Consider the following 25,354-nt stretch of genomic DNA (forward strand, 5'->3'; position numbering starts at 1 on the left):
ATTGTTAAGAGGTCAACTGTACTTCACTCTCCTCTTTTAACATGGATATGAATCTCCAACCCTTTAAAACTTGAAAAACCCACCCAAACTACCATATTTTAAGGAAAATATTTTTAAAGACCATGATTTTGTTAATTAGGGGTACACTTAATTAACAGGTGTCATTAGGTGTCATTACTGAGATTAAGTAGGGGATTGCAGAGAACTGAATTATATAAAAAATTTCAAAAATTACATATATACACCACAAACACACACCCAAATCAATTTAAAAAACAGCTCAAAGACTCTTTGGGGTTTTACAGTGTTCTGAGGTTGAGTGGCATTTATATACTATTGTATAGTACAAGTATAGATATATTCAGTACTTTATTGGAACTTTCTGGTTGCCGAATTCTGGAAAACCAAGTATTTGTAAGCTGCCCAAATGGTTTTATAAAACTTCCATCTTAAACATGATGCTGAGGAAAGAATGTGGGACTTTTTAGAAAAAGCTCTGAATCTATTTAGAAATCTATTTAGATTCAATATATAACACCTTGAACAAGCCACCTAAACTTGGGGGAGGTTTTGTTTTTTCCATCTATACAGGGAAAATCACCTTCATTCAGGGAGTTTTTGTGAAGGTTTCTTAGACAGTGAATGGAAAGGCCCAAAAGAACACAATCCATGGCTGATGTTTAATAAATGAGTTCCTTTCCTACCGCCTTTTAAAAAGCAGCTAAGTGGTACCCGAACCTCACAGCCATAATCCTAAATGATTACAAAGTCTGAAAAAAGGGAAAACTTCAGATTCTATGTAGAATTCATTACTATAAAAGTCCAGGCTGCTTCTGTGTGAATAAAGAATAAAAACCATACAAATATTAACTAGTAAAGTTCTTAAGAGCCCCTAAAGAAACTGCTGAGATGTTTGCAGGTCAGTTAAGTCCTGTTCCTGCCTCCTACTATCCTAATATTCCGCTTATGCTAGTAGTAAGGGGGTGACAGGTCAGGTGGCTCTTCACTAAGCTGGAGATACTAGTTCAAAGTAGGATTTTATTTAGTAAAATTAGAACAAACGTATTAACTTTACAGCTATAAGTGATGCTGTCCATAAATGTGGCAAATAACTTCAAGTATACCTGGAAATACAAATTCCAATTTTTAAATTTAAGCTAACGTCTAATTTTGGAACTAAAATAGTGAAAAACCAAGGATTGTAACCTATCAAAATCTTGGTGATTTTGTGTGGATTGCCAAGTTCAATGCAGAAAAACCAAACCAAACCAAAACAAAACCCATCATTATTTAAATGCACTAACCAAATTTCTTTCTTCTTCCAACCAAGGGTATGAATATCAGTGTACCAAAAAACATGAATTCTGTATGACAGACTGGTATGTTAATTTACTATGACTGTGCCTCCAAAATACTGTAAGTCATTAAACAAAGATTTCAAGGTCACATCACTACCATTAAACTACTCCTCAACAGAGGCAAATACGATTATAGGCTGATGGACTGCAAATACACGTTTAAGGCAATGGCTTTTTAGTGTTTTTTTCTTAGATCTAAATTTGCCTTTTCCTATCAAAAATCCCTGTTTTCTGAAACTTACTGAAAATTAAAAACCATGAAAATCAAGTACATGTTCCTTTTCTTCTGACTTCTGTCTTCCTCAGGACCTTGCAGGTCCCCATTCCCTACCCACCCGCCCTGTTCAGACAACAGTTCAGAGGGCAGGGGCAGTCTGAAAAGTCACTCACTAGTAAGACCATGAAATGAATGATGAAGCTATACAACCAAAGCAAGATCCATGCTTTATGAACACATTATTCTCACATGTCTGCGTGACAGGTTTGATACACAAGATTCTTGGTTCATTTTACAGATTCTGAAACCAATTTGCTCAAAAGGTGAATTCTGAAACCATGGTTGGTATAGCAAATGAATATATCAAAACAAACTTTAAAAACTTCATCCAAATATTTACATTTAAAAAAGACATTTAAAAAATAGGCTACTTATTAAGTGTGCTTGAACAAACCATGTGTGGAATTGAATTCCATTCATTATGGAGTTAGTTTCTGCTAAACACATACTGATACTATAGAAGACCCTGGCAGCTGAGGATTTAAGAGTTTTCAACTGTTCCCAATCTATGCTAAAAAATAAAACATGACAAATATTTTCTGAGGCACTAATTTGAACCTCAGCAGTGGAAAGGCTAGTATGTAAGGCAAATTACTTAGGAGTCAGAAGGGCTGGCACCTGTAACTCAGCGTGGCTTTGCCACTGCCTAAGTACCACAAGTAGTCAATGAAACGGTCTAGAAGCCATTTAAATTTTGTAATTATACCTCACTGCATTGTGTTCTAGTATCACAAACTTAGAAATTCACAAAACAATGTTTTTGAAATATATTCCTTGAGAGGGTAGAGGGTCTCCTATATTACATTAAACAAAAAACATGCAAGTTTTTACAGCTCATAGAGCTTTTTCAAAATAAGCTACTAATCATACAGCCCAATTAAAAACTCAAACACTTTATATTACAGGTATAGAAAGTTTATAGTTCAGCAATGCCAATATAGATAATTTGACACCTTAGCCCCTATTTGCAAAGTTGTAGAAGTTTAACAACTATACAATAACTTCTATTCTATTGTCATAGGCTTTGGCTCAGATGTTTAAATACTTAAAGAACTTGGAAAGATTTTTTTATTTGTGTATCTTATTTTGCTGTTGTTTCATGTGGGCATGGGTGGGGATTATAGTGAGGAGGGGAGGAGGGGTCAGTTCATTGTAATAGATCAGGAATTAAACAGCCACTAGAATTTCAGTTACCATTTCCTTACAAAATATATGTGGAAGAATATGGCTTAAAGACAGAGGGGAAAAGCCTCTTATCTATTCATACTATTTGACTTACCCTTTATCCAGTCTGACAATAATGCCAAACTTAATTTACTACCTAGGACAAGAGCATTTTATGAAGTCCAATTTTAGTTTTGATTCTGAGATCTTAAGTGCTTAAAATTTTTGAATTCTTCAGATTACTAAAAAAATCTATTCTGGACAACCAGAATACTAAAAAAAAAAAATTAGATAAAAATGAATTGGTTAACTACTTAAAAAATATCCAACTTTTTTTTTTTACAGATTAGTATTACTTATAATATATATCTGCCCCAATAAACTGACTTTTTGCTTAGTCTATAGACCAAGACAATTTTTCTCAAACAAGATACTTCTATTAAGGAAAGAAATAAATGATCTCTTAAAAAAAAAAAAAAAACCAAAAAAATCTAAGTGGGTCAGAAATAAAACAATGGATAATACACTCGGGTCCCACAAATGTACCATTTTCTTTTTGTAAAAAAGAAAGAAAGAAATACGAAAAGAGAGGGTGGGGTGGATTTTATATATCAAAATCGGCAGAATTCTCATGCTTCACAATTTTGTTGCTAGAAATCCCCAAATTCCTTGGGCTCATTTGGGAAGTTTTCTGAAGGTGCGCATCATAGTAAACAGCAGCAAAATACCAAAACAATTCTATTGCTAAAAAGCAGCTACTCCTGTCTATGCCTTTAGAATACTAGTTGTAAAACAGCAACAACAACAAAACACTTAATTTGTGCCGTCAACTGAGATTTGAGCAATTCTAAAAGAGAAATTGTTTTCTTTACAACAGTCTAAGGCAGGACATCCACAATCATATTGGACAAATATTCTTTTGAGTTTTTTGGGAAAATACTAGGAAATGTCAAAAAGAGACAACAGCATTATATTTAGTATTCTAAAGGCAGGCTTCAGGTAGTTCAACAATGATTCTGGTAACACTAACTGCTCACATACATACACACGCACACACATAGATTTTTAATGGCTTAAAAAAAAACCAAATTTGTTACTTTAGAAAAATGAATGCAGTGCATTTTCAGTAATATTATTATCGCCACAGACTCTGATTGCTCAGTCCACACATAAGTAGTAGTTGCCTTCTATGGTGATATGGCTTCTCTGCACTAATTCCCATCAGGCCGAAAAACATTAGGGCAGGTTAAGTAAAGACTGAATTGTTGCACAAAGGAACATTTACTCATCAGATCCCACTGATCTCTTCTGTGCCCGTTTCCTGGGCAACCTTCTTGGTGAAGCTTTATCTGGAAGAAAAGAGAAAGTTTTAACTTGCTTATTTTAAGTATGATGGATTCAAAAGATCTTTAAAAAGCATTTTCCTTCCACTTTACCATTAAGTTTAAAACACACACACACACACACACACATACACAAATACCCTAGTAAAAATTGCCTCTTATCTAGTATAGGTTGTTAAACTAGCCTTTAAAATAATCCTTCAAGAGGTAACTCAATTCAAACAAAACTTTGTACAATTAGGGTGGCAAAAGATCTAATCTTGGTTACTGTGATATTGAAGCCACCAAGCAAAATCTTAAATTCCACAATTTAGTATGTTTATACATGCAAAAGTAAACACTTTGGAAATAGTGCCAAAGGTATGAAATTAAAGCTTTAAAAACACCTATACTGGCTACAAATTAATATCTATAAATGCACCCATGCAGTTTGCATAATTTTTAGTAATTTCATAAATTCGCCTGGTATGAGCAGCAGGTTAAAGGAAATTTTTAGACAGAAGATCAATACTAAAAACATCACCCTTCACATGTAAGCATTCTTTGTACTTTTTTTTTTTTTTAAAGATTTTATTTATTTATTCAGGAGACACAGAGAGAGAGGCAGAGACACAGGCAGAGGGAGAAGCAGGCTCCACGCAGGGAGCCCGATGTGACTCGTTCCCCGGACTCCAGGATCATGCCCTGAGCCGAAGGCAGACACCCAACCGCTGAGCCACCCAGGCATCCCTGTACTTTTTCTCTTTATCTCTTAGAGTCCTAGCAGGGTCTATTAAACAAAAGCTAAATTGGTGGTGAGTTTCTGCTTCCATCCAGGAAGAACAGTATCTACATTTCTTTTTTTTTTTTTTAATATATTTTATTTATTTATTCATGAGAGACAGAGAGAGAGGCAGAGACACAGACAGAGGGAGAGGCAGGCTCTTCGCAAAGAGCCCCATGTGGGATTCGATCCCGATGTGAGATCATGCCCTGAGCCAAAGGCAGAAGCTCAACCACTGAGCCACCCAGGCGTCCCTCTACATTTCTTTAAATGAGGCTGTCTTCTTCTCTGTCCATACTTTTTCAATTTCTAGGAGCACTTTACATATTAGGAAGTCAAGCCCTTTCTGGAATAAGTTAGAAACTATAATTATTTTTCCAGCTTAAAAAAAATGAAGGGGTGGAAAAAACATTTCACATCAAAGTATGGGATTTATTTTGTAAGCATTTCATGAACAACGATTATGAGAAAAAAATCTACCTAAAAGATCTTAATTTTTATTTTCTAAAACTGCCAGATCATCCTAATTATAGTTTTAAAATATACAGTAAATAATTTATCAATATATTCTTTTTAAGATTTTATTCATTTATTCATGAGACAGAGAGAGAGAGAGAGAGAGAGAGAGAGGCAGAGACACAGGCAGAGGCAGAAGCAGGCTCCATGCAGGGAGCTCGATGTGGGACTCGATCCCCGGACCCCAGGATCACGCCCTGGGCTATAGGCAGGCACTAAACCACTGAGCCACCCAGAGATGCCCAAGAATATTTAACAACTAAATTCTTTTTTTAAAAATATGCTTAAGAGTCAAGGACTATAATTTATTAAGACGGAGTCTGCAGATCACGTGAAAACTGACCTTGGAATTTTATTAAAATAGGTTAACGATGTGTTCAGAGGGGGCTCAACTCACCCAAAACTGAGCATAGAAGTATTTTTCTCAAGAAAGTCTACAACTTTCATCAGATTTCAGAACGGTTAGACTGAACCGTTCATAACTGGCCTTTATGCAACTGGCCAACTATTAGATAATATTTTATTTGAGTAGCTCCATACCCAGCATGGAGCCCAATGCAGGCTCAAACTCAGGACCCTGAGATTAAGACCTGAGCTGACATCAAGAGTCAGGATGCTTAACCAACTAAGCCACCCAAGCGCCTCTCAAAAAGTATTTTAGAATCTAACAGCCATCTGTGTGAATACAGCGGTTACTATGCAGATGTGAAGTGGTGATTTACGGACTTCCAATAATCTCAACCACCTGCAGCAGGGTTTTAAATATGAGAATACATGAAAAAGAGCCTCAGAGGACCTGCGATGCCTGTCTCAACACATATCAATTAAATTCCAGCAAGGCAGCCAACTCTGTCTACCTTAACAATTAGTCTAAAAACCTCCATCACCTGCCTAGCACAGCAAGTTAAGAAGCAGATAAATGAGAAACAGTAATAAAATAGCACTCTAGAGTTATTTGGCTTTTGGGGAAATGGCTCCAAATATCTCAAGAGTCCATAAAGTAGCATTTTACTTCAACAAAAATGTTTTGTGTAATGATGCTTTTCAGCCACCAAAGAAAAAACAAGCCCCTCTTATCACTTCCCCCACCAAAAACCCTAAGAAACTATTTTTTTAAAAAATCGAACATATTAAGGTCGAAATATTTTAGCTTTTAAGAGCAAAGCTTAAACTATGAAACAAGAAATCAACTGAAAGAACAAAAAACACTGGAACATGATGTTAATGAGATTCAGTAAATGGGGCAGATCTGAAAATGCCTTTTAAAAAAAAGATGTTATAAAACTCACCTAATCAGTGAGTAAAACAGTGGTAAAACTGACTTTTTTTTCATTTTTAGAAAAGACAAAAGCAAAATGTTAGCAGAAACTTCAACTAGTCCCTCACCAACCCCTTCTCAGACTAATCTATTCCATCTCCTATCATACCTGGGGAGTCATACTATACAAATAGTTGTCAGATGAGTTTTGTAATTAATGAAATTAAAATTTCAAGCTTCCTAATGGATCCCCGAGTTAAAAAGAAAGTCAAATTACACAAAAGACTTCATCTTTGTAAGTTTCTGATTAAGGTTCCTTATGTATACGTTTAAAAGTAATTGAAGCACCCTAATCTGAAATGCAAAACATATAAGGAGAAAAATGTATTAGTAGCAGGCTCAAATTGTTTCAAACTACCCCTCCTTCCTTTACAATTCTCATTGAGTGAGGAGGAGACGAGAAAAACCTCTTGCCAAATTTACAGTGGCCCCTGAAACCTATTCGTCCTCACATTACCCCTCCCCAAAATTCCTGGAAGCCTGAGAGACCTTCCACTTCCACAAAAACCTCCTGTTCTATTATCTCTAAAATTTCTCTTGGTTTTCTCCATTATGTCCTCAAATATGCAAAGCACATGTCCTATCTTTGAAAGAATTGGCTACTTTTTTTCTAAATTATCTTCAATCTGCTCAATGTCTAGTCTGGGAAAACTCTAAGTGTGGTTCTTAAAGTATGTCTGGACCAGTAGCCTCAAAAATCACTTAAGAACATGGATATACAAATTATTGGCCCTACCCAGACCTACTAGACTGGAAACTTGGGGGAGGGGAGTGGCTAGCAGGGGTAAGAAACAGGCTACATGGTTCTGGTGAGTGCTATAATTTAAGAACTACTGCTTTAAGGAATCATGTGTAATATAAAATATAAGAATAAAAAATCAAGTAAAAATATTAAAATTGACCTGAAAATATCACTATGATTTCAGGATTTATTTGAAAAAATATGTATTTTCTAGCTCAGTTCACAGAATGGGCCTAGAAATAATGTCACCCAGTATCAGTAACATCCCTAAAATCTAGATTTTCACTTCTAATGTCATCCAGGGGTCCTTGGAAAGGCAGCTTGCTCCATGCCTTGAGCAAGTACAAAATGTCTAGATTACCTAGTTGATCTAACAAGTAAAGGGTCAAAGATCAAAAGGATACGATTAAAGATGGTTCAAAAAGGCAACCAGTAAAAAAAAAAAAAAGAAAAAAAAGGCAATCAGTAATCCCTTCTCAGCTTTTTGGCTGAGATCAAGTGTAAAAAGGCAACCAGTAGTCAAAACTGTAACAATCGTAGCATCAAAAAAGAAGAGAGCTGACTAAAATACACCGATTCTATGAAAAACTGAGTTTATACATGATAATTAAAAAACAAAGGAGAAAATTAGGAAAATCTCATTTGTTACATTGGGGTGGTTTTTAAACTAACTCTTTGAAAACTGGAAAATAAAGAGAAGAATTAAGTACTTATCCTGCTTTTCCAGTAGGAACTGTCTTTTATAAAGTAACCAAAAAGTCCCAATTGATGAAGGAAAGAACTACTTTACCAAAAAAACAAAAAAAAGGCAATTAGCAAAAATCAAAGAAATTTCAATGAAAAATGATCACTTAAGACTTCTGAAACATTGACTCAAGAAAGGATTTTCAACGAGTGAAACGTTTAGAGAACTGGATATCTGTGTGATGACAAACTAATACCACACAGATAACTTCTAGGTTGCAAGCAGAAACAACTACCTTCTCCTGGTTACATGGAAAGATCTTATGCCTACTGCCCTAATCTAGTGCTCAATTTAGCATCACTAATGATGGGACAATCAGATACAGTTTCTCGATGTGATGCAGGGAGAAGTACTTATGAGTTATGATGTATGCTATCAGCCAAAAATATTTCAATCTAATCAAAGCTATAGATTAATCTTCCAAGTTAAACAAATTTTAACTAAAAGGCACCAGGAGAAAACAATCAGAGAAATCTGGAACAAGGGACTTTTTAGAGTCTCATTCCTCAGTGAATCAATGGGTTAGCAGCACTGGCATTTCCTGGAAGCCTGTAGGAAACACCAACATTTAGGCCCCATCCTAGAGCAAATGAATCCGAACCTTTATCATAAACAAGATTTTCAAGTGATTTGTATACATGTTAAAGTGTGAGAAGCCCCTTTCCAGGACAAGAGGCCAATTTCTTGAGGTGCCATAAATTAAAAGGGACTTAAGACAAAACCACCAGATGTATCATCCTATATCGGAAAAAAGAATTATAAAGAATGTTTTTGAAACTGAAGAAATTTCAACATGATTATTTATTAATAAAGAAAAGAATTCATTATTCTTTAAATTCTCTTAATTATTATTTTGTCAGGAAGTTATTTCTTTGCAAATCAAAAAAATTTTTAGAGGTAGTATGTCACTTATAAAAAAAACCTGCACTCTAAAAGAGCAAATAATCAGGGAGCCTGGCTGACTCAATCAGAAGAGCATGTGACTCTTGATCTCAGCGTTGTGAGATTGAGCCCCACGCTGGGTGTAGAAGTTACTTTAAAAAAGAAAATAATGGGGCAGCCCTGGTGGTACAGCGGTTTAGCGCCGCCTGCAGCCCAGGGTGTGATCCTGGAGGCCCGGGATCAAGTCCCGCGTCGGGCTCCCTGCATGGAGCCTGCTTCTCCCTCTGCCTGTGTCTCTGCCCCCTCTCTCTCTGTCGCTCATAAATGAGTAAATAAAAATCTTAAAAAAATAATAAGTAAAATAAAATAATGTTTTAACTAAACACATTTATTTTCCCCCACACTTCTTCCTACTTAACCTCTGTGCCCCTGAATTTTTTTTAAATTTTCATTTCTCTTATTCAAGTAAAGTTAAAAATTTTTAATTTAAATTTTAGGTTGTTAAGATACAGTGTAGTACTGGTTTCTGAAGTAGATCAGTGATTCATTACTTACATACAACACCTAGTGCTCATCACAAGTGCCCTCCCTAATGCCCAGCACCCATCTAGCCCATCCCCCAGCCCACCTCCCTCCATCACCATCAGTCTGTTCTCTATCATTAGTCTGTTATTGTGCTCCTAATTTCTGAAATGCTCTCAGGACTCCTTTGATTTCAAAGGCTGAGGCTCCAACTAAGACTTCTTGGCTCCCAGGCTTTGCTAAAAGTAGTAATGGTGAGAAAGAACTGATTATGTATGAAAATATTATGAACCTTCCAGCTATTTTAAAATTCCAGTAACCATTTATTAATAACATGCCTCTCAATAAGCCTGTAGAGAGTAATGCATCAAAACCCTGAATTTGATAAAAATTTTATCACTTTAATTAGAAAATCAGATTATCTCAATGCTGTTTATAGAAGTTTCATTGTTGTTTATGAAGTTTTTTCAAAGTGAGGGTTTCAAATACGTTGAAAAAGCAGTAATACAAGTGTCTTTGGTAGTAAGACATTGTCCTGAAACAAAATCAGGTTTTGAGCAAGAAAGGCCAAGTACTATTAAAAAATATTTAATGACTTTATCCATCTTTGGGTCTTAAGTCTTCCTGGGAAAGTACATGGGCTTCAGAATGAGACGATCCAGCTGTGACTCTTGGCAAGTTATTTTTCCTCAGTAGCAATTTCTCATCAATAAATAGAGACAGCACCTCATCTTGCAGAGTGAATGCCCAGTACAGAAGTTTAATTCTTTCCTTCGACAAGGTCTCCCTGGATTCTAATATGGTCCCTTTTCCTAACTTAAAAGTCGTCCATATTATTCACTCTACCACATACCACATACTGATTACTGATTACTCAAATATTTCATACTATCTCTGTTTATTAAAATATTTCATACGTGTCCTTTACTTCCCTCAGGTAGAAATGTAAACTCCTGAAAAAAACCAGTAATATTCTTCTTTTCAACATACCATTCAGAACCTAGCATAGTATTATGACACACTAAATACTTGACACTTGCTGATGAAAATACAATCATAAATTCATACGCTCTAAGTGTAGTAATTCTCAGCTTTAAAGTTCATGAATAACAACGTCAGGGAGAAAAGATACGATAAAACCAACTCCTCTTCAATCTATTTGTCATTTAAGAATTCTTTGAGAGGAGTGGTGCCACAGCTTTAGTTTTTTAGCTGTAACTTTTAATGCTTTTAGGGCAGCCCCAGTGGCTCAGCCGTTTGGCGTCGCCTTTAGCCCAGGGTGGGATCCTGGAGACCCGAGATCGAGTCCCACGTTGGGCTCCCTGGCGCGTGGAGCCTGCTTCTCCCTCTGCCTGTGTCTCTGCCTCTCTCTCTGTGTCTCTCATGAATGAATAAATAAAATCTTAAAAAAAAAAAAAAAAACTTTAATGCTTTTAAATGTAGTTTCAGCCAATTCTGTGTAAGACATTTAAAATTTCATTTTTTAAAGGTTTTATTTATTCATGAGAGATACACAGAGAGAGACAGAGACACAGGCAGAGGGGGGAGGCTCCTCACAGGGAACTGGATGCAGGACTTGATCCCCAAACCAGAATCACAACCTGAGCCAAAGGCAGACACTCAACCGCTGAGCCACCAGGCATCCAAAAATTTTAATTATTTTTGAAGAACCTTTATTTTAAACATCCAGACTACATTAAGTAATTTTGAGGCATTATAAAGAGACCACAGTCTACCCTCAACCCAATTCCACTTTTTGCTATGATGAATTTCAGGATAATATGGAAAACTGGTCCTTAAAAAGAATAAAGATTAAAGATTTATTTAAATTTAAATATATTATTTCATGGGATCTCAGCTATCACCTACACTCTATGTCCCAATGTCTCCAAATCTTTTTTTTTTTTTTTTAAGATTTTATTTTCAAGTAATCTCTACACCCAAAGCAGGCTTGAACTTACAACCCCCAAATCAAGATTGCATGCTCCACAGACTGAACCAGCCAGGCACCCCATCAGTGTCTCCAAATCTTGATTCACCTCTGCTCTAAAAACTTTCCAATGCTTACTGGACATCCTTATCTGGGCTCCTCATTCTCAACAGATCTAGTTTCAATTCATCTCCCCTCATGCATGTTGTGCTACTGTTCCTATATTCTCTAACAGTATGGGATCATCTTCCATCCAGATGCCTAAAAGTCAAAATTATTTTTCCCTCCTCCCACCCTCAAACAAAAAGTCACCAGAAGCCCAATCTGCTCCAATTCTGAAATATCTTTCTAGTTTCTTTTCCTCCACATTACTATTGTTTTAGCTTAAGGCCCTAAGGATTTCTCAGATGTTTTAATGAAATCATTTAACTGGTATCCCTACTTCTAGTAGCTCCTGGTTGCTAAACCATATACCACAAAACTACGATTATTTCTTTTAAAAATATAAATTTCTGGCAGCCCAGGTGGCTCAGCGGTTTAGCACCGCCTTCAGCCCAGGGTGTGACCCCGGGGTCCTGGGATCGAGTCCCACATCAGGCTCCCTGCATGGAGCCTGCTTCTCCCTCTGCCTGTGTCTCTCTCATAAATAAATAAAATAAAATCTTAAAAAAAATACATATATATATATATATATATATATTTCTTACTTCTCTACTTCAGAGTATCTGATGGCTGACTTTTAACAAGAAGAAAAGCCAAGTCCTTCACATAGTGCATAAAACTTTGAAGATTCCTTCTTTCCCAACTTAAGACTCTGGTCAAAAGTCAAACTTTATAAATGATGTCCCCTACTCTCTCCTGGAAGATGAAGGGCCCTCCTATGCTGTTACTGCTTTTGTGCTCACTTTTAACAAAGCACCTATGATACTGTAATTATGTTGCAATAGAGAAAGCTTTCTGAAAGTAATAATGAGAACAATTCAATTTGTAACCCTGGAAAGGACTGTGAACAGCCCATTCACAACAAAGTACATACTAAGTAACCAATACAGATGTGTAAAGAAGAAAAACCTTATTCATAATTGTAAATGAAAAATGCCATTTTGTACCATACTGCTAGATTAAAACATCTGATAGTATTTAATACTTGAGAAAGACTGACTGGTAAGAGTGGAAAAGAACTAGGCAATATTGTACATCGTTGAAAACATAAACTACCTTTCGGAAGGGAAATAAGACTTTTCATTAAAAAGAAAATGTATATAATTTCAGACGTATTTTAAGGATTATCTAGCCCAGGTGAAAGGGGAGAAGAGAATCAAAAGGTACAAATTTGCAGCTATAAAATAACAAGTCATGGGGGTGTAATGGACACCACGGTGTCTACAGTTATTAACACTACTACATTGTACATTTTAAATTTTACTAAGAAAGTAGATCTTAAAAGTTCTTGTTACAAGAAAAAAAAGACTTGGGGTGTCTGCGTGGGTCAGTCAGTTAAGCATCTGCCTTTGGCTCAGGTCATGATCGCAGAGTCCTGGGATGGAGCTCCACATTGTATATACCCTGCTCAACAGGGGGTGTCTCCTCCCTCTCCCTTTCAAATAAATAAATCTAAAAAAAAAAAAAAAAACCACCAAAACGTTTTTAACTATGTGTAGTTAACAGATGGTTAACTAGACTTACTGTAGAGATCATTTCACAATGTATACAAACATTGAATCATTACGTTGTACATCTGAATCTAATGTCACTTATCTCAATTAAAAAATGAGGAATTATCCTATAAGTTTTTATATAAAAATTAATTAATTTAAAAATAAACACCTGAAATAACACATATCCTTCAATACAGAACAGGTTTAATTTATTAGGACACATTTATACAAAGGGGTACTACCCAGTTACTAAAAAGAATGAAGTAAATAAATCACTATCATTAAAAAAAAACCCAAGACATGAAAACTCAGGAAGTAGAACAGTGTATGCAGCATGATGCCATTTGTATCAACTATTCACAAAGAAATAACAGACATATGTACTGGTAAATGTACAGAAAATACTTAGAATAACACACAAACACCAATTATGTATAGAAAATGAAGTTAGTGGAGCCAGAAGGGAATCTCAGTTTTTCACTTCTGTACTATTTACTAATGTTTTTAATACAAGGCCATACTGCTTTTATAATGTTTCTAAACAGTTCATTATGGGGCCCCTGGGTGGCAGAGTTGGTTGAGTGATAACTCTTGGTCTAAAAGTTCAGGGCAGGATCTGAGGGTTCTGAGATCAAGCCCGGCATCAATGGTCAACACAGAGTCAGCCTGAGATTCTCTCCCTCACCCTCTCCCCTTTCCCACACCAACTTGCCTGCTCGCTATCGAAAATAAGTAAATAAATCTTACTAGTCCATCTATGATTGGAAAAAATAAGTCCCATATTCTTTCATAAAAATTAATAGTTTAATCACATATGTAATGTTGAAATATATGTTATGTAAACTACCAGGCAAAGTTTTGGGTTTATTCTTTCAAACTACAGTGGGTAGTTAGTAGTTAGCTTTTCTAATAAACACAGTGCTGAAAACTGTTCCATTACTCATTAAACTTACTGTAAAGTATTCATAAGCTACACAGAATCCCCCAGTACTATATACAGCAAGCACCATTAAAAAAGTTAATTGCCTCACCTCTTCTACTCTGCACTGAAGCAACAGAAAAAAAGAGATAGGAAAAGATTAGGAATATGGAGAATTGACACATTTGTATATAAAACTGTAGATCTGGAAGCATTTCTAAATTAAAGCATAAAAGTACTATTCACAATAAAATTTTAAAGTGTTTATTATACTAGGTTCTCCACAAGTAATGGAAAGATGAGTGTTAAGTAGCACTGACCAAGCATTTTTGTGTCTAAAATACTTAAGTTTAACTTCCACTTAAGATAAAAATTTTCCAGCCAAGTTTATAAAAGTACTTACTGATTTGATTCAAGGTTTCCTGAGGAATCCAACTCATGTCAACATCATTCTGACTTGATGTACCCATCTCTACCTTCTGTATGGGTCTCTTGCGCTGAGAGCACAAAAACATTATTTTATAAGAGTTCTCTTATAATGTTGACTATAATTTTTAAAAAGCATATTAAGCTCTTCTAGTTTTAAAAACATACTCCTACTTAAGTACTTTATTAATTAGAAGGAGAAAAATCATGCGCCTATCACCAACTATAAATAAATGATAAGGAATAAATCTTAACAAGAATTTATTTTCAGGTTTTAAAGACCTTTTCCTCTGCTATGAAGCTTCCTACGTTGGTGGACTGGTGGACCAACTAAGTATTTATAAAAAATTCAAGATAATTACTGAAATACTGCATGCAAGCAGGTAGATCTGTACTGTTAGCTAAAGCTAAATACACTCATACAGTTGGCATAGGTAAAATAAAAATATAAAATCTTATTTAAGCTAACAACCTCAAACTCTGTCCCTGGAATAACTGCAGCAAACTGTTAGGAAGAAAGTGATTCAATTCTTTTAGTCTTGCTCTTAAACAACAAACCTAATCATTTATGTATCAAATATACAGTCTAAAAACTAGACCCTGAGTACATGAAAAGTAACTAAAAACTGGCTTCATTCAAATGAAAAAAAAACAAAAACAAAACAAAAAACGGGAGATGCCATTACACCTCATACATAAATTTATAGCAAAAAAGCTATTATGAAAATGAGGTAAAGAGGGATCCCTGGGTGGCGCAGCGGTTTAGCGCCTGCCTTTGGCCCAGGGCGCGATCCTGGAGACCCGGGATCGAATCCCACGTCAGGCTCCCGGTGCATGGAGCCTGCTTCTCCCTCTGCCTGTGTCTCTGCCTCTCTCTCTCTCTCTCTGTGTGACTATCATAAATAAATTTAAAAAAAAAAAAAAAAAAGAAAATGAGATAAAGAAAGTTGTGGAAATTAACACCTGAGCATTTCTGAGTAGTTCTCTTTTAAAGATCAAGTAATGAATATAAATTTGACACAAATCATGTTATACTTTCCATTGAGAGGATAACATGGGTTGTTCCTTTTTTTTTTTTCTTTTTTTGCAGGGAGAACAGACAGATAAAAGATTAAGTGGTGGAATAAGCTACCATATCTAGACAATGCTTCGGCATTGCCACTTTCCTACCCTAATAAGAAAGCAGAAGTTTGATAGAATACAGCCAAATTCATTCATTCTATTTCAAATGAAAAGATTAACTTAAATGCTAACTGGAAATTATCTCTAAAGAGTAAAAGCTGTATTGATTAGACGTTGAATAATATATTCATTGAAAAGTGTAGTAAACAGTACAATGAAATCTTCTGAATTGAAGGAATAAAAATTCTAACATGATTTAGAATTACAATAAGAAGGTAAAGATCATTCTGGAGGGTGTAACCAAAAGACCTTAAATGCATTTGTGTATGAAAGTCTAAACAAAAACAAGTCACATATCCAAGGTCTCATCTTCAGGTTTTATCTTAAAAAAGTACAATAGACCTATAAATACACAAACCCACAGTTGAGAACAAGAAGCCACAAATAACTAGATTATACTTAGTACAGTAACAACTTCTGAATTATGGCTGTAAGAGTCATTCATCTAGAATTACCTTTCTCGATTCTAGGAGTTGATGAAGGCCAACAACAACCAGGAGCCCAAGACCAGCAAGGAACATATACATAAAGATTCTGATATAAAAAGGAGAAAAAACAAACTGGCTTTAATTCATAAGAAACAGCACAACTAAGTAAAACTATAATTCTGCTTTAACTCAAACATCATAGCTAATTACAACTATAATTCTAATGTAAGTGTTCCAAATAACTTGTGGGGCAAAGGAAGTATTTTATATTCCATTTACATCTAAGTAGTAAGTTTCACAGATTTACTTTAAGAACAATTAGTCAAAAAAAAAACCAATTGTACGATCTAAAATGAATAAAATTACTTTATAATTTATTACACTCAAGCTCAGTTTATTAAAATTGCGTTAGGTTTAATATTACTTTGCACAATTTGATTTAAAAATTGCTTCTGGTCAGTTACATATATGTATACAGTGAGAAATGATTCATGATCATTCACTAAGAACAGTTTCCAAGATAACTTGAGAAAAGTTAAAAATACAAACTAGATCTAGCAAGTGAAGAGAGGTATGTAACTTAGATAAGGCTGGTGATCAGCTTATGAGCATGTGGCAGAAAGAATTTAGAAAGGGGAGGGATCCCTGGGTGGCGCAGCGGTTTGGTGCCTGCCTTTGGCCCAGGGCGCGATCCTGGAGACCCGGGATCGAATCCCACATCGGGCTCCCGGTGCATGGAGCCTGCTTCTCCCTCTGCCTGTGTCTCTGCCTCTCTCTCTCTCTCTCTGTGACTATCATAAATAAATTAAAAAAAAAAAAAAAAAAGAAAGGGGAGATGTTCAGAAAGCCATCTATCTTTTAAAAATAGTATATGTCATTTTCCGTTATCTTTCCTAACTCACTATTAGTTCTAAAATATGGATTTATGTAGGCAGGATTTCACAAAAATTTATTGTGTGGTCCATTCTCACTATTAAAAATAAATGTTGGGTAGCCCGGGTGGCTCAGTGGTTTAGCGCCGCCTTCGGCCCAGGGTGTGATCCTGGAGACCCGGGATCGAGTCCCATGTCAGGTTCCTGGCATGGAGCCTGCTTCTCCTTCTGCCTGTGTCTCTGCCTCTCTCTCTCTCATGAATAAATAAAATCTTAATAAAATAAAATAAAATAAATGTTAACAGGAGCAAGCCTTTCAGGCCTACCTTGTGAGATCAAGACATACATATTGCAAATTTCACTTACGTCTCTCCATCTAACCCATCCTCTCTTTCAATGATCGTAACTGTTTGATTGAAGACAGCATCTTGGAATACATTGCCCTATTAATAAATCATAAAAATGTCAACAGCATTGAAAAAATAAAGATTGTAAGATTTCTTAAAACTGTTACCTTAAAAAAAAAAAAAAAGGTTACCTTAACAGATATAAAGCAGCTTTCTCATCACTTAGGTAAGACTCAACAAAGTCACATGTAATCGCACTAACTCAATGTCAGAGACTCAACATTATAGTAATACTTTCTTCCACAAAATAAAATCGCTTCCAACTTTTTTTGCTAAAGTTGTCCTTTGGTTTTATGAGGGTGGGCAAGTGGAAAAGTGTGAGAAACCAGGAAAGTAAAATAAAGATAAAATGTGCAGAAAGAGACAAAGCCCACGGAACACTCATAAGCTAAAAGCTGTAACTTCTGTTGTGTATAATGCCCCCAAAAAGAAGGGAAGAGCATGACAGTGTATATAGTAGCAGATTTTAAGAACTGAAGTCAAATCCATGTTCTAAATTCACAATGGACTGGAAATTAATTTACATGATTTTCAGTATCAAAATATTTTTCTGTTGCAGTCTTGGATTAATTTTGTCGGTTCAACACGACTTCAGTTTTCAAACACATCAGAATCATTGGGACAATACAGATAGTTGTTTCCAGCGTTTGATGCTTCACACAAAGGCAATACTTCTCAAAATTGTCACTTATTGCTAAACTGTAATTATGTAAGTTTTACTTCTAGATCTTTCCACCTGCATTCCTCCAATGACAATTCCAGGAATCAGAATACATTGATGATACAAACAATCAAAATGAAATAAAACTACACATTCATGTCTGTTGGATTAAGTTTAATTCTGCTTGAAAACAAGACAAAATATATAATTATTCAAACTGCGTAACTATGAAATTGAGAAAGATTACTATATTATTTTGAAAGATCAAAAACCCTAAGTAATAAAAAAAACTTCATTGCAGCATGAAAAATTTATCTTAGACGTAAGTAAGCATGCTGACAATATGTGAAGAAAAGGTTGAGTAAGCTTCCAAAAGGATGAATTTTCCTTCTCTGAAAACTTTTTGAGAAGGGAATGATTTAGACGTGCTTTCATCTGAAGGATATAATACTTGGCACCTGGAGGTCAGCTCCCAGCAGTAAAATTCTGGTGTTCTCTCATTGATTTACTGGACATATACATATATATGTGTGTGTGTGTGTGTGTGTATTAAAAACCACAAGAAAGACAACAGAGCTTATATTAGACCATTTGATTCTCATGAACCATAAACCTTACTGCTCTAACTATCCTAAAAATAATCGATTATATTTTTATCTGAGTATATAAAATGATGGAAAAAGTTACAGAAAGCCCTTAAAACTTACAAATAAAAGCAGTAAAATGGGCAAAATGGAAGCAATGAAAGGAGGTACAAAACAAACTATTCTCTCTATATTAACACCTGAATAAACAATACAATCTGCTGTGTGGCTTATCTTTCTTTTAAGATCAAGCTCAAGTCACATCTACTTTTCTACTACAGCACCTTACACACTTCTCTTTAGTATGTATCACTTATGCTGGAATATTGCCTGTTTATACCTATCTGCCCCACTCAATTCTAGTGTTGAAGACAAACATGTGCAATTTATTTTTGCCTCCCTGTTGCCCATCACAGTTCCAACCATAAACAGGCACTTGAATGAATAAATATAAGAGTAATTCATTAATCAGTGTCGACTGTCCTCATTCATCTCTAAGGTAAAAAAAAAAAAAAAAAAAAAAAAAATTTAGAGGGCCTTACATTCAGATCTTTGTAGTTCAGATTGATGACTAGACCAAAAGGTCGTCCACCCATGGGCTCTGCAGGAATGAAGGAGTACTCAAAAGTTGCCTGTCTCTGCGGTGGTACTACAGTGTTCAGAGGAAGAGCTGTGAAATTCTGGATATAAAACTGGTAGTCCTGAGGATAACGGAATGAGGCATCTAAGGATTCAACAATAAAATCTTCTGTACCCTTGTTTGTAAAGCCTACTAGGAACTTCACAATATTATTTGCTGGAAAATCTAAGAAACAAAAAAAGAAATCAGAAGATTAGCAAACATTTTAAGCACACAAAATAAATAGACATTATTAAGGATTTGGGCACCCTTTCCTACATGTGGACTTGGTTTCAGAATCTTTTTCAGTAGCACACTCCAGTCACCCACTAACTAGTAATTGATTACAGTTAGTGTATAAACTGAAACCCTTGTCTGTACTCTGGCATTGCAACTTAAGAACTGAAAAGAGCATCTCAACATCAGATTACATTATTTCCATGTTGTGTGGTCTAAGAAAGAGTTGTGTACTTTTAGCAGTAAGATTAACTGGCCATGGGGCTACCTGTCTTAAAGTCACCTCCAACCTAGCATCTATTATCTATGCAGGTAAGAATGACAGAAAAGTGAATCTGAGATTGTAGTGTCCATTAAAATATTGAAAAAAAAAATTAACCAGGTAACCCATACCACTTTAAGCAATCAGTCAAAACACAAATTTGAAGGTAAGACTCAGAGGCAGCTACAAAAAAAGGAGGAAAAGCCTCTTAATCAAATCCTACTTTTTGTAGGCATAAAATTGGAATACATGCAGGAATAAAACAAAACTTGAGAAGACTAAGAAAATTAGTAACTTCAAAATGGAAGTATTTAATAATTATATCGTGGCCTACAGAGCTGAGTTTCACCCAGTTTAGCAGAGGCTTTGGGGCAGACACATCTGGGACCATCTTCATAATTTATTTACCAACTGAGTAGCCCCTGGACATGTTCTTCACCTCTCTAAACCTCAGTTTAGCAAGAGTAATTATCCTCATACGGTTTCTGTTATTTTTTTTTTTTTAAGATTTTATTTGAGAGAGCCAGAGCATAAGGGAGCACAAGTTGGGGGAAGGGGCAGAGGCAGAGGGAGACGCAGACTCCCAACTGAGCAGGGAGCCCAAAGTACGGCTCAATACCAGGACTCCAGGACCATGACTTGAGCCAAAGGCAGATACCCAACCGACTGAGCCACCCAGGAGCCCTGGTTTCTGTTAAGATTAAATAATGCACACAAAATATTAAGAACAGTGTTTGCTGATAGCCCTCAGTAAATATAAGACATATTTATTTTCTTTTAATGAACTAGGCTTAATCAGTTTTAATATTTCACTAATATTTACTAATATTTCACTAATTTACTAATATTCGCTAATATGTCACTCATATTAAGTCAGTTTACTGTGGCAGTTTGAAAAATGTTTAACCGGTATCTTCCAAAAGAACATCTGACTTCTAATTTAAATAGATAGTACTTATTTTCCCCATAGTTTAAATGCCAGGAATACTATCTTACATGGATTATATGGATAATCACACATATAAGTGGGGTTTTTAAAAATACATATTTATGCCATATTTGTAAAATAATAAAGAGGAAAATGAATAAAAATCTTAAGCATTACTAATGCTTCCCCCAAAAAAGTAAGCTTGTCATTTGAAAAATTCCTATGCCTGAGTTAAAACATTTCTCTATTACCTTCTCCTTTCACAAACAGGATGGTTGTATCTGCACTTGGTGAAGCTTCAGGTTCACCAGATACATCTTCTTCCTCTTTATCTTCAGCCTAACAAAAAACCACATTAAAAAAGATAATTATGAAGGAAAATACATCATTTAAAAATAATGACTTCACTATATGTGGGACAAAATGCTGCTTCTCCAAGGCTTTGCTGGGATTAGTAGGAGTACAAATTTCAGTGCATCTCCAAGAATAATATGTATACCAATGCCCCGGGGATTTTATGCAGATCTGATTCAGTTCCAGGGAAAGCCTGAAATTCTTTATTTCCTTTTTTTTTTTAAATTAAAGATTTGATTTATCTATTCATGAAAGACACAGAGAGCGGCAGAGACATAGGCAGAGGAGAAGCAGGCTCCCTGCGGGGAACCTGATGTGGGATTTGATCCCAGGACAACCCCATTCCACCCGCGACCGGACCAAAGGCTCAACCACTGAGCCTCCCAAGTGCACCTGAAATTTATCCCACACGTGCTTTTTATATAAGCACGAAAGAAATGCCAAGGCTATAGGTACTCAAACCACACTTCCAACTGTAAGGTTCTAGAGCACAGGTTGGTAAACTTTATCTGTCCAGTCTGAAAAAAGTTTAAAAGGTATCTTTCAAATGAACACTTAATTCCCAGTTAAAACAAATAGTATTTATTTTCTCCTTTAAATGCCAGGAATACTACCTCACAGGAAAAAGTCTCAAACTTACTCCCTCCCGCTCACCCTCCATCTTCCCACAAGGGTGAAGGAAACAATACTCTGAAAGCAGCACCAACCCAAGGATCCAGCTATCAAATAATTTTGGCTTGGGGAACCATGAGGTCCCTCTGGCAACTACTCAACTCTGAGGCTGCAGCATGAAACCAGCCACAGACAATATGTTAAACAATAAGGACAACTGCACTTGGCCTGTAGCCATTTTGCTGACTTCTGTTCTAGAGCACCTTGTCATCACCCCCAAAAGATTTCTATCTCAATTAACAGAACAATCTTCCTGTGAGAAGATGTCACACAACTTGGAAAAAGCGGTTAAAAAAAGAGTAAGCAGGATCATATTGGGATGATGGAAATGGCCTAAAATGCAGAGCTGCTCAACTTGGTATATTTATTAAAGATTGTTGAATTGTTTGTTTAAAACAGATGAATAGTATAATCTGTAAACTGTATCAATGAAATAGTTACAAAATGTGAAATTTTAATTTAAAAATTTAATCCTCAGTGCAGCACCTCTTCAGGCATTGATGAGGATTACAGAGATTACTAATATATTTGAAGTGTTCAGGCCTTTAATAAATTGAGATGCTTAAGGGCACCACTGTTTACTGGCATTTTGCTTTTTTCATTTATGTAAAACACTCTCTCCCCCAATAGACAGACCTCTCTCAAGGGCAAAGACAGTCTTAAACTTAAAAAATTCTCCACATCTAGATCATAACTCAAGAGAAGACCCTCAAACATTTGTTCAATGACTATGCAACTGTTTGATGTTATATTTTAAATATCCTAATGATACCATTCATTTAGTAAGAGTTAGTGAATTTCTATTTTTGAGAAAAGAAACCCACAAGTAGGAAAAGGGACCAGCGATAAGAAGGCAGGAACCAAAAGGCTGTAATAAGGAGCAAAGAGTATTTGATCTGACTTGATTGATGTATTGTGGGATAAAAAGAAATGGAAGTCATAAGATGAAAGCTTAAATTGCTAGAGCCATATCAAAACAGGAACAGTTTATGGAAGTGGGATGGATGGTAAAAGCTGAATTCCATTTTAGACATATAAAATTTCAGGTATGAATGGAGTATCTAGATGGTGCTATCCAGCAGAGAGCTGGAAATAAAGGTATGGAGCTCAGTAAGGTAAGTGGCTAGAGACAAGATCTGAAGGTAATTGGTAAAAGGTGGTGCTGGCTGAAACCACAGGTTTCATCAACAGTTAAGGAGGCAAGCAGAGGGAGAGAAGATGGTAGAGAGATCGAGCAGCAGCAGTTGGGCAGAGTAAACTAGTCACCCCCACCTCCAAACCAACATGAAGGGACTCAAGGAAGGGGTACTCCGCAAATGCTTGAAAGAGTTTGAACAGGATAACCATATTAACAATGAAAAACAGGCCACGGATTTTGCAATTAGGGGAGTGGTGACTTAGCAAGAACAGTTTTACTAGATACATCGGACCAGACCACAATACAAATGTGAAATGAGTAGAGCGGTACAGTTTACGCTTTCAAGAAAAGTGCTGGTAAAGAAAAAGTGTAGCAACTTAAAGTGGAGGAATACAAACTGGGATATAAAAGTATATCTGTAGCATTTTAATATAATCAAGTCACTGACAAAGTTACAGAAAAATACAAAATCCCACCACAGGACCAGATGGGGACATGAACACAGGTGGTAGGGCTAGCCTTAGAAGAGAGTAAAAACAACTCACTATTTTTTTTAAGGAGAAAATGTAGAAAGGATGACTGAATAATATAATTCAGAAGTAGAAAATTTGATAAAGTTCACACTCGATGGCTTTTACTTTCTGGCACTGAAGGCACTGCCTTGCTAAGACTGTGAAGAGGACTGATTCTGGAGTTTAAAAGTCGTTTTTTAAAAAGAAGTAATCTGTGTAGAATAAATTATAGTAGTCCAGAGAGGAAATAAAAGTAGCTAGAAGCATGTTGCAGTGATCTTCATTCTACCCCAACATTCTTATTGTCATACTATAATTTTATAGTAAAAGTTTCAGAACTAGACTTATTTATTTATTTTAAAGATTTATTTATTCATGAGAGATGGGGGGGGGGGGCGGGGCAGAGACACAGGCAGAGGGAGAAGCAGGCTCCATGCAGGGAGCTTGATGTGGGACTTGATCCCGGGTCTCCGGGATCACAACCTGAGCTGAAGGCAGGCGCTTAACCACTGAGCCACCCAGGGGTCCCCAGAACTAGACTTTTTAAAAGATCTTCTCCAAGCCCCTTCTTTTTCACAAGACACATTTTATATACTGTTTATTGCCTATTCCTCAATCCCTGCCACCAAAACACATATATATTGCCCCAAGAACAGAAACTCCATGACAGCAGGGAAAATACCTGGTTTCTATACCCCAGCACTAAAAACAGTGCCTACCACATAGTACGGATTCAGTAAATACTTGCTTACTGAATGAAGGAAAGAAAGAGGAGGAAAAAGAGATCCAGAGAGATAACCTACTCAAAGTCAAAAAGCTAAGTAGCATGCATCCCAAATCGATCAACACTGGTCCAGTGCCATTCCCAGTGTACTATTACCCTCTAAGATAAGGTCCGTATGATATTTAATTGTTCTTTAATTGTTCTTTGTCTCACATCTTCCTCCTTGTGCAAGAAAATACTTAACCATTCTCAATTACTGGCCCCTTTCTCCCAACTTCAACCCACTGATCACAGCAACCTCTTAAAGCAAGAATTTTAAAACCAAATTTGGGGAAGCCCGGGTGACCCAGCGGTATAGCGCCGCCTTCGGCCCAGGGCCTGATCCTGGAGACCCCGGATTGAGTCCCACGTCAGGCTCCCTGCATGGACCCTGCTTCTCCCTCTGCCTCTCTCTCTCTGTGTGTCTCTGCCTCTCTCTCTCTCTGTGTCTCTCATGAATAAATAAATTAAAAATCTTTAGAAAACAAAAACAAATTTGTCTATAAAAGGATAGATTCTAGAAATGCAATATACATGAATTACGCTTTATAGAACACTAACCAAATCTGTGGGTTCATCTTCTTCCACTTCTGCTTCATCATCTTCATCTTCAATTATTGAATCTTCCACCGTTTCTTCATCTTCTGTGAGATCTTGAGCTGCAACTAATGAGCCTAACAATAAAATACAAAACAAGTAGTTACCCTTTACTGCTGGCATATCAATGGTTTTTAGTCCCAGGTACAGGCAATACATATTTCCCCTGGAGTGATTCAATCTCCCAGTTCCCTTGAATGATGTCAAATTACAATGCATCTAGAATATTCATGATTTTATCCTATTGGTAGTCAGATCAACTGTATGTTAACTTTAATGGGAAATACCGTTTAAATTCTCAAAAGCACTGAATTGTTGGGAAAATGAACTGCCGAAACTAAAGATGCCTTGAGGTCAAATAAAAGAACTTTACACAAGTTTGTTTTAAACGTAAAAAGCTCCAGAATTTAATCCCTATCATTAACCATACAAACGAAAACCTTACTCAGATCTAAAGGAAATAGCAACCTCAATAACTAGGCAAGAAACATTTGTTATTAAAGTTGACTACAGCTCTGAGAACTTGATAGCATGTAATTCCAAGGAATAAATACTTGTATGGCATCCATGGTAAA

The 25,354-nt window shown here is 36.1% G+C and overlaps 1 protein-coding gene across 6 annotated transcripts in view; it reads right to left on the minus strand.

Moving 5' to 3' along the window:
- Positions 1-25,354, minus strand: part of SSR1 (signal sequence receptor subunit 1) — a 38,768-nt gene that overhangs the window by 10,450 nt on the left and 2,964 nt on the right. For 4 of the 6 annotated variants that reach the window (XR_007408357.1, XR_007408356.1, XM_035710534.2 and 1 more), the window contains exons 2-8: positions 24,744-24,856; positions 20,995-21,082; positions 19,240-19,502; positions 17,412-17,488; positions 16,201-16,279; positions 14,541-14,634; positions 4,085-4,148 (exon numbers count right to left, since the gene is read on the minus strand). Coding sequence is in view for 4 of the 6 variants with exons in the window: in XM_035710534.2 (XP_035566427.1) it covers positions 4,085-4,148; positions 14,541-14,634; positions 16,201-16,279; positions 17,412-17,488; positions 19,240-19,502; positions 20,995-21,082; positions 24,744-24,856 (778 nt within the window). In the remaining 2 variants the exon portion in view is untranslated. Of the gene's footprint in view, positions 1-1,789; positions 14,265-14,540; positions 14,635-16,200; positions 16,280-17,411; positions 17,489-19,239; positions 19,503-20,994; positions 21,083-24,743; positions 24,857-25,354 lie in introns of those variants that run through there. The other 2 variants (XM_025445030.3, XM_049105925.1) reach the window with 2 other exon arrangements.

Source organism: Canis lupus, chromosome 35, assembly GCF_003254725.2.
Source record: "Canis lupus dingo isolate Sandy chromosome 35, ASM325472v2, whole genome shotgun sequence".
In the NCBI taxonomy this organism is placed as follows: Eukaryota; Metazoa; Chordata; class Mammalia; order Carnivora; family Canidae; genus Canis; species Canis lupus.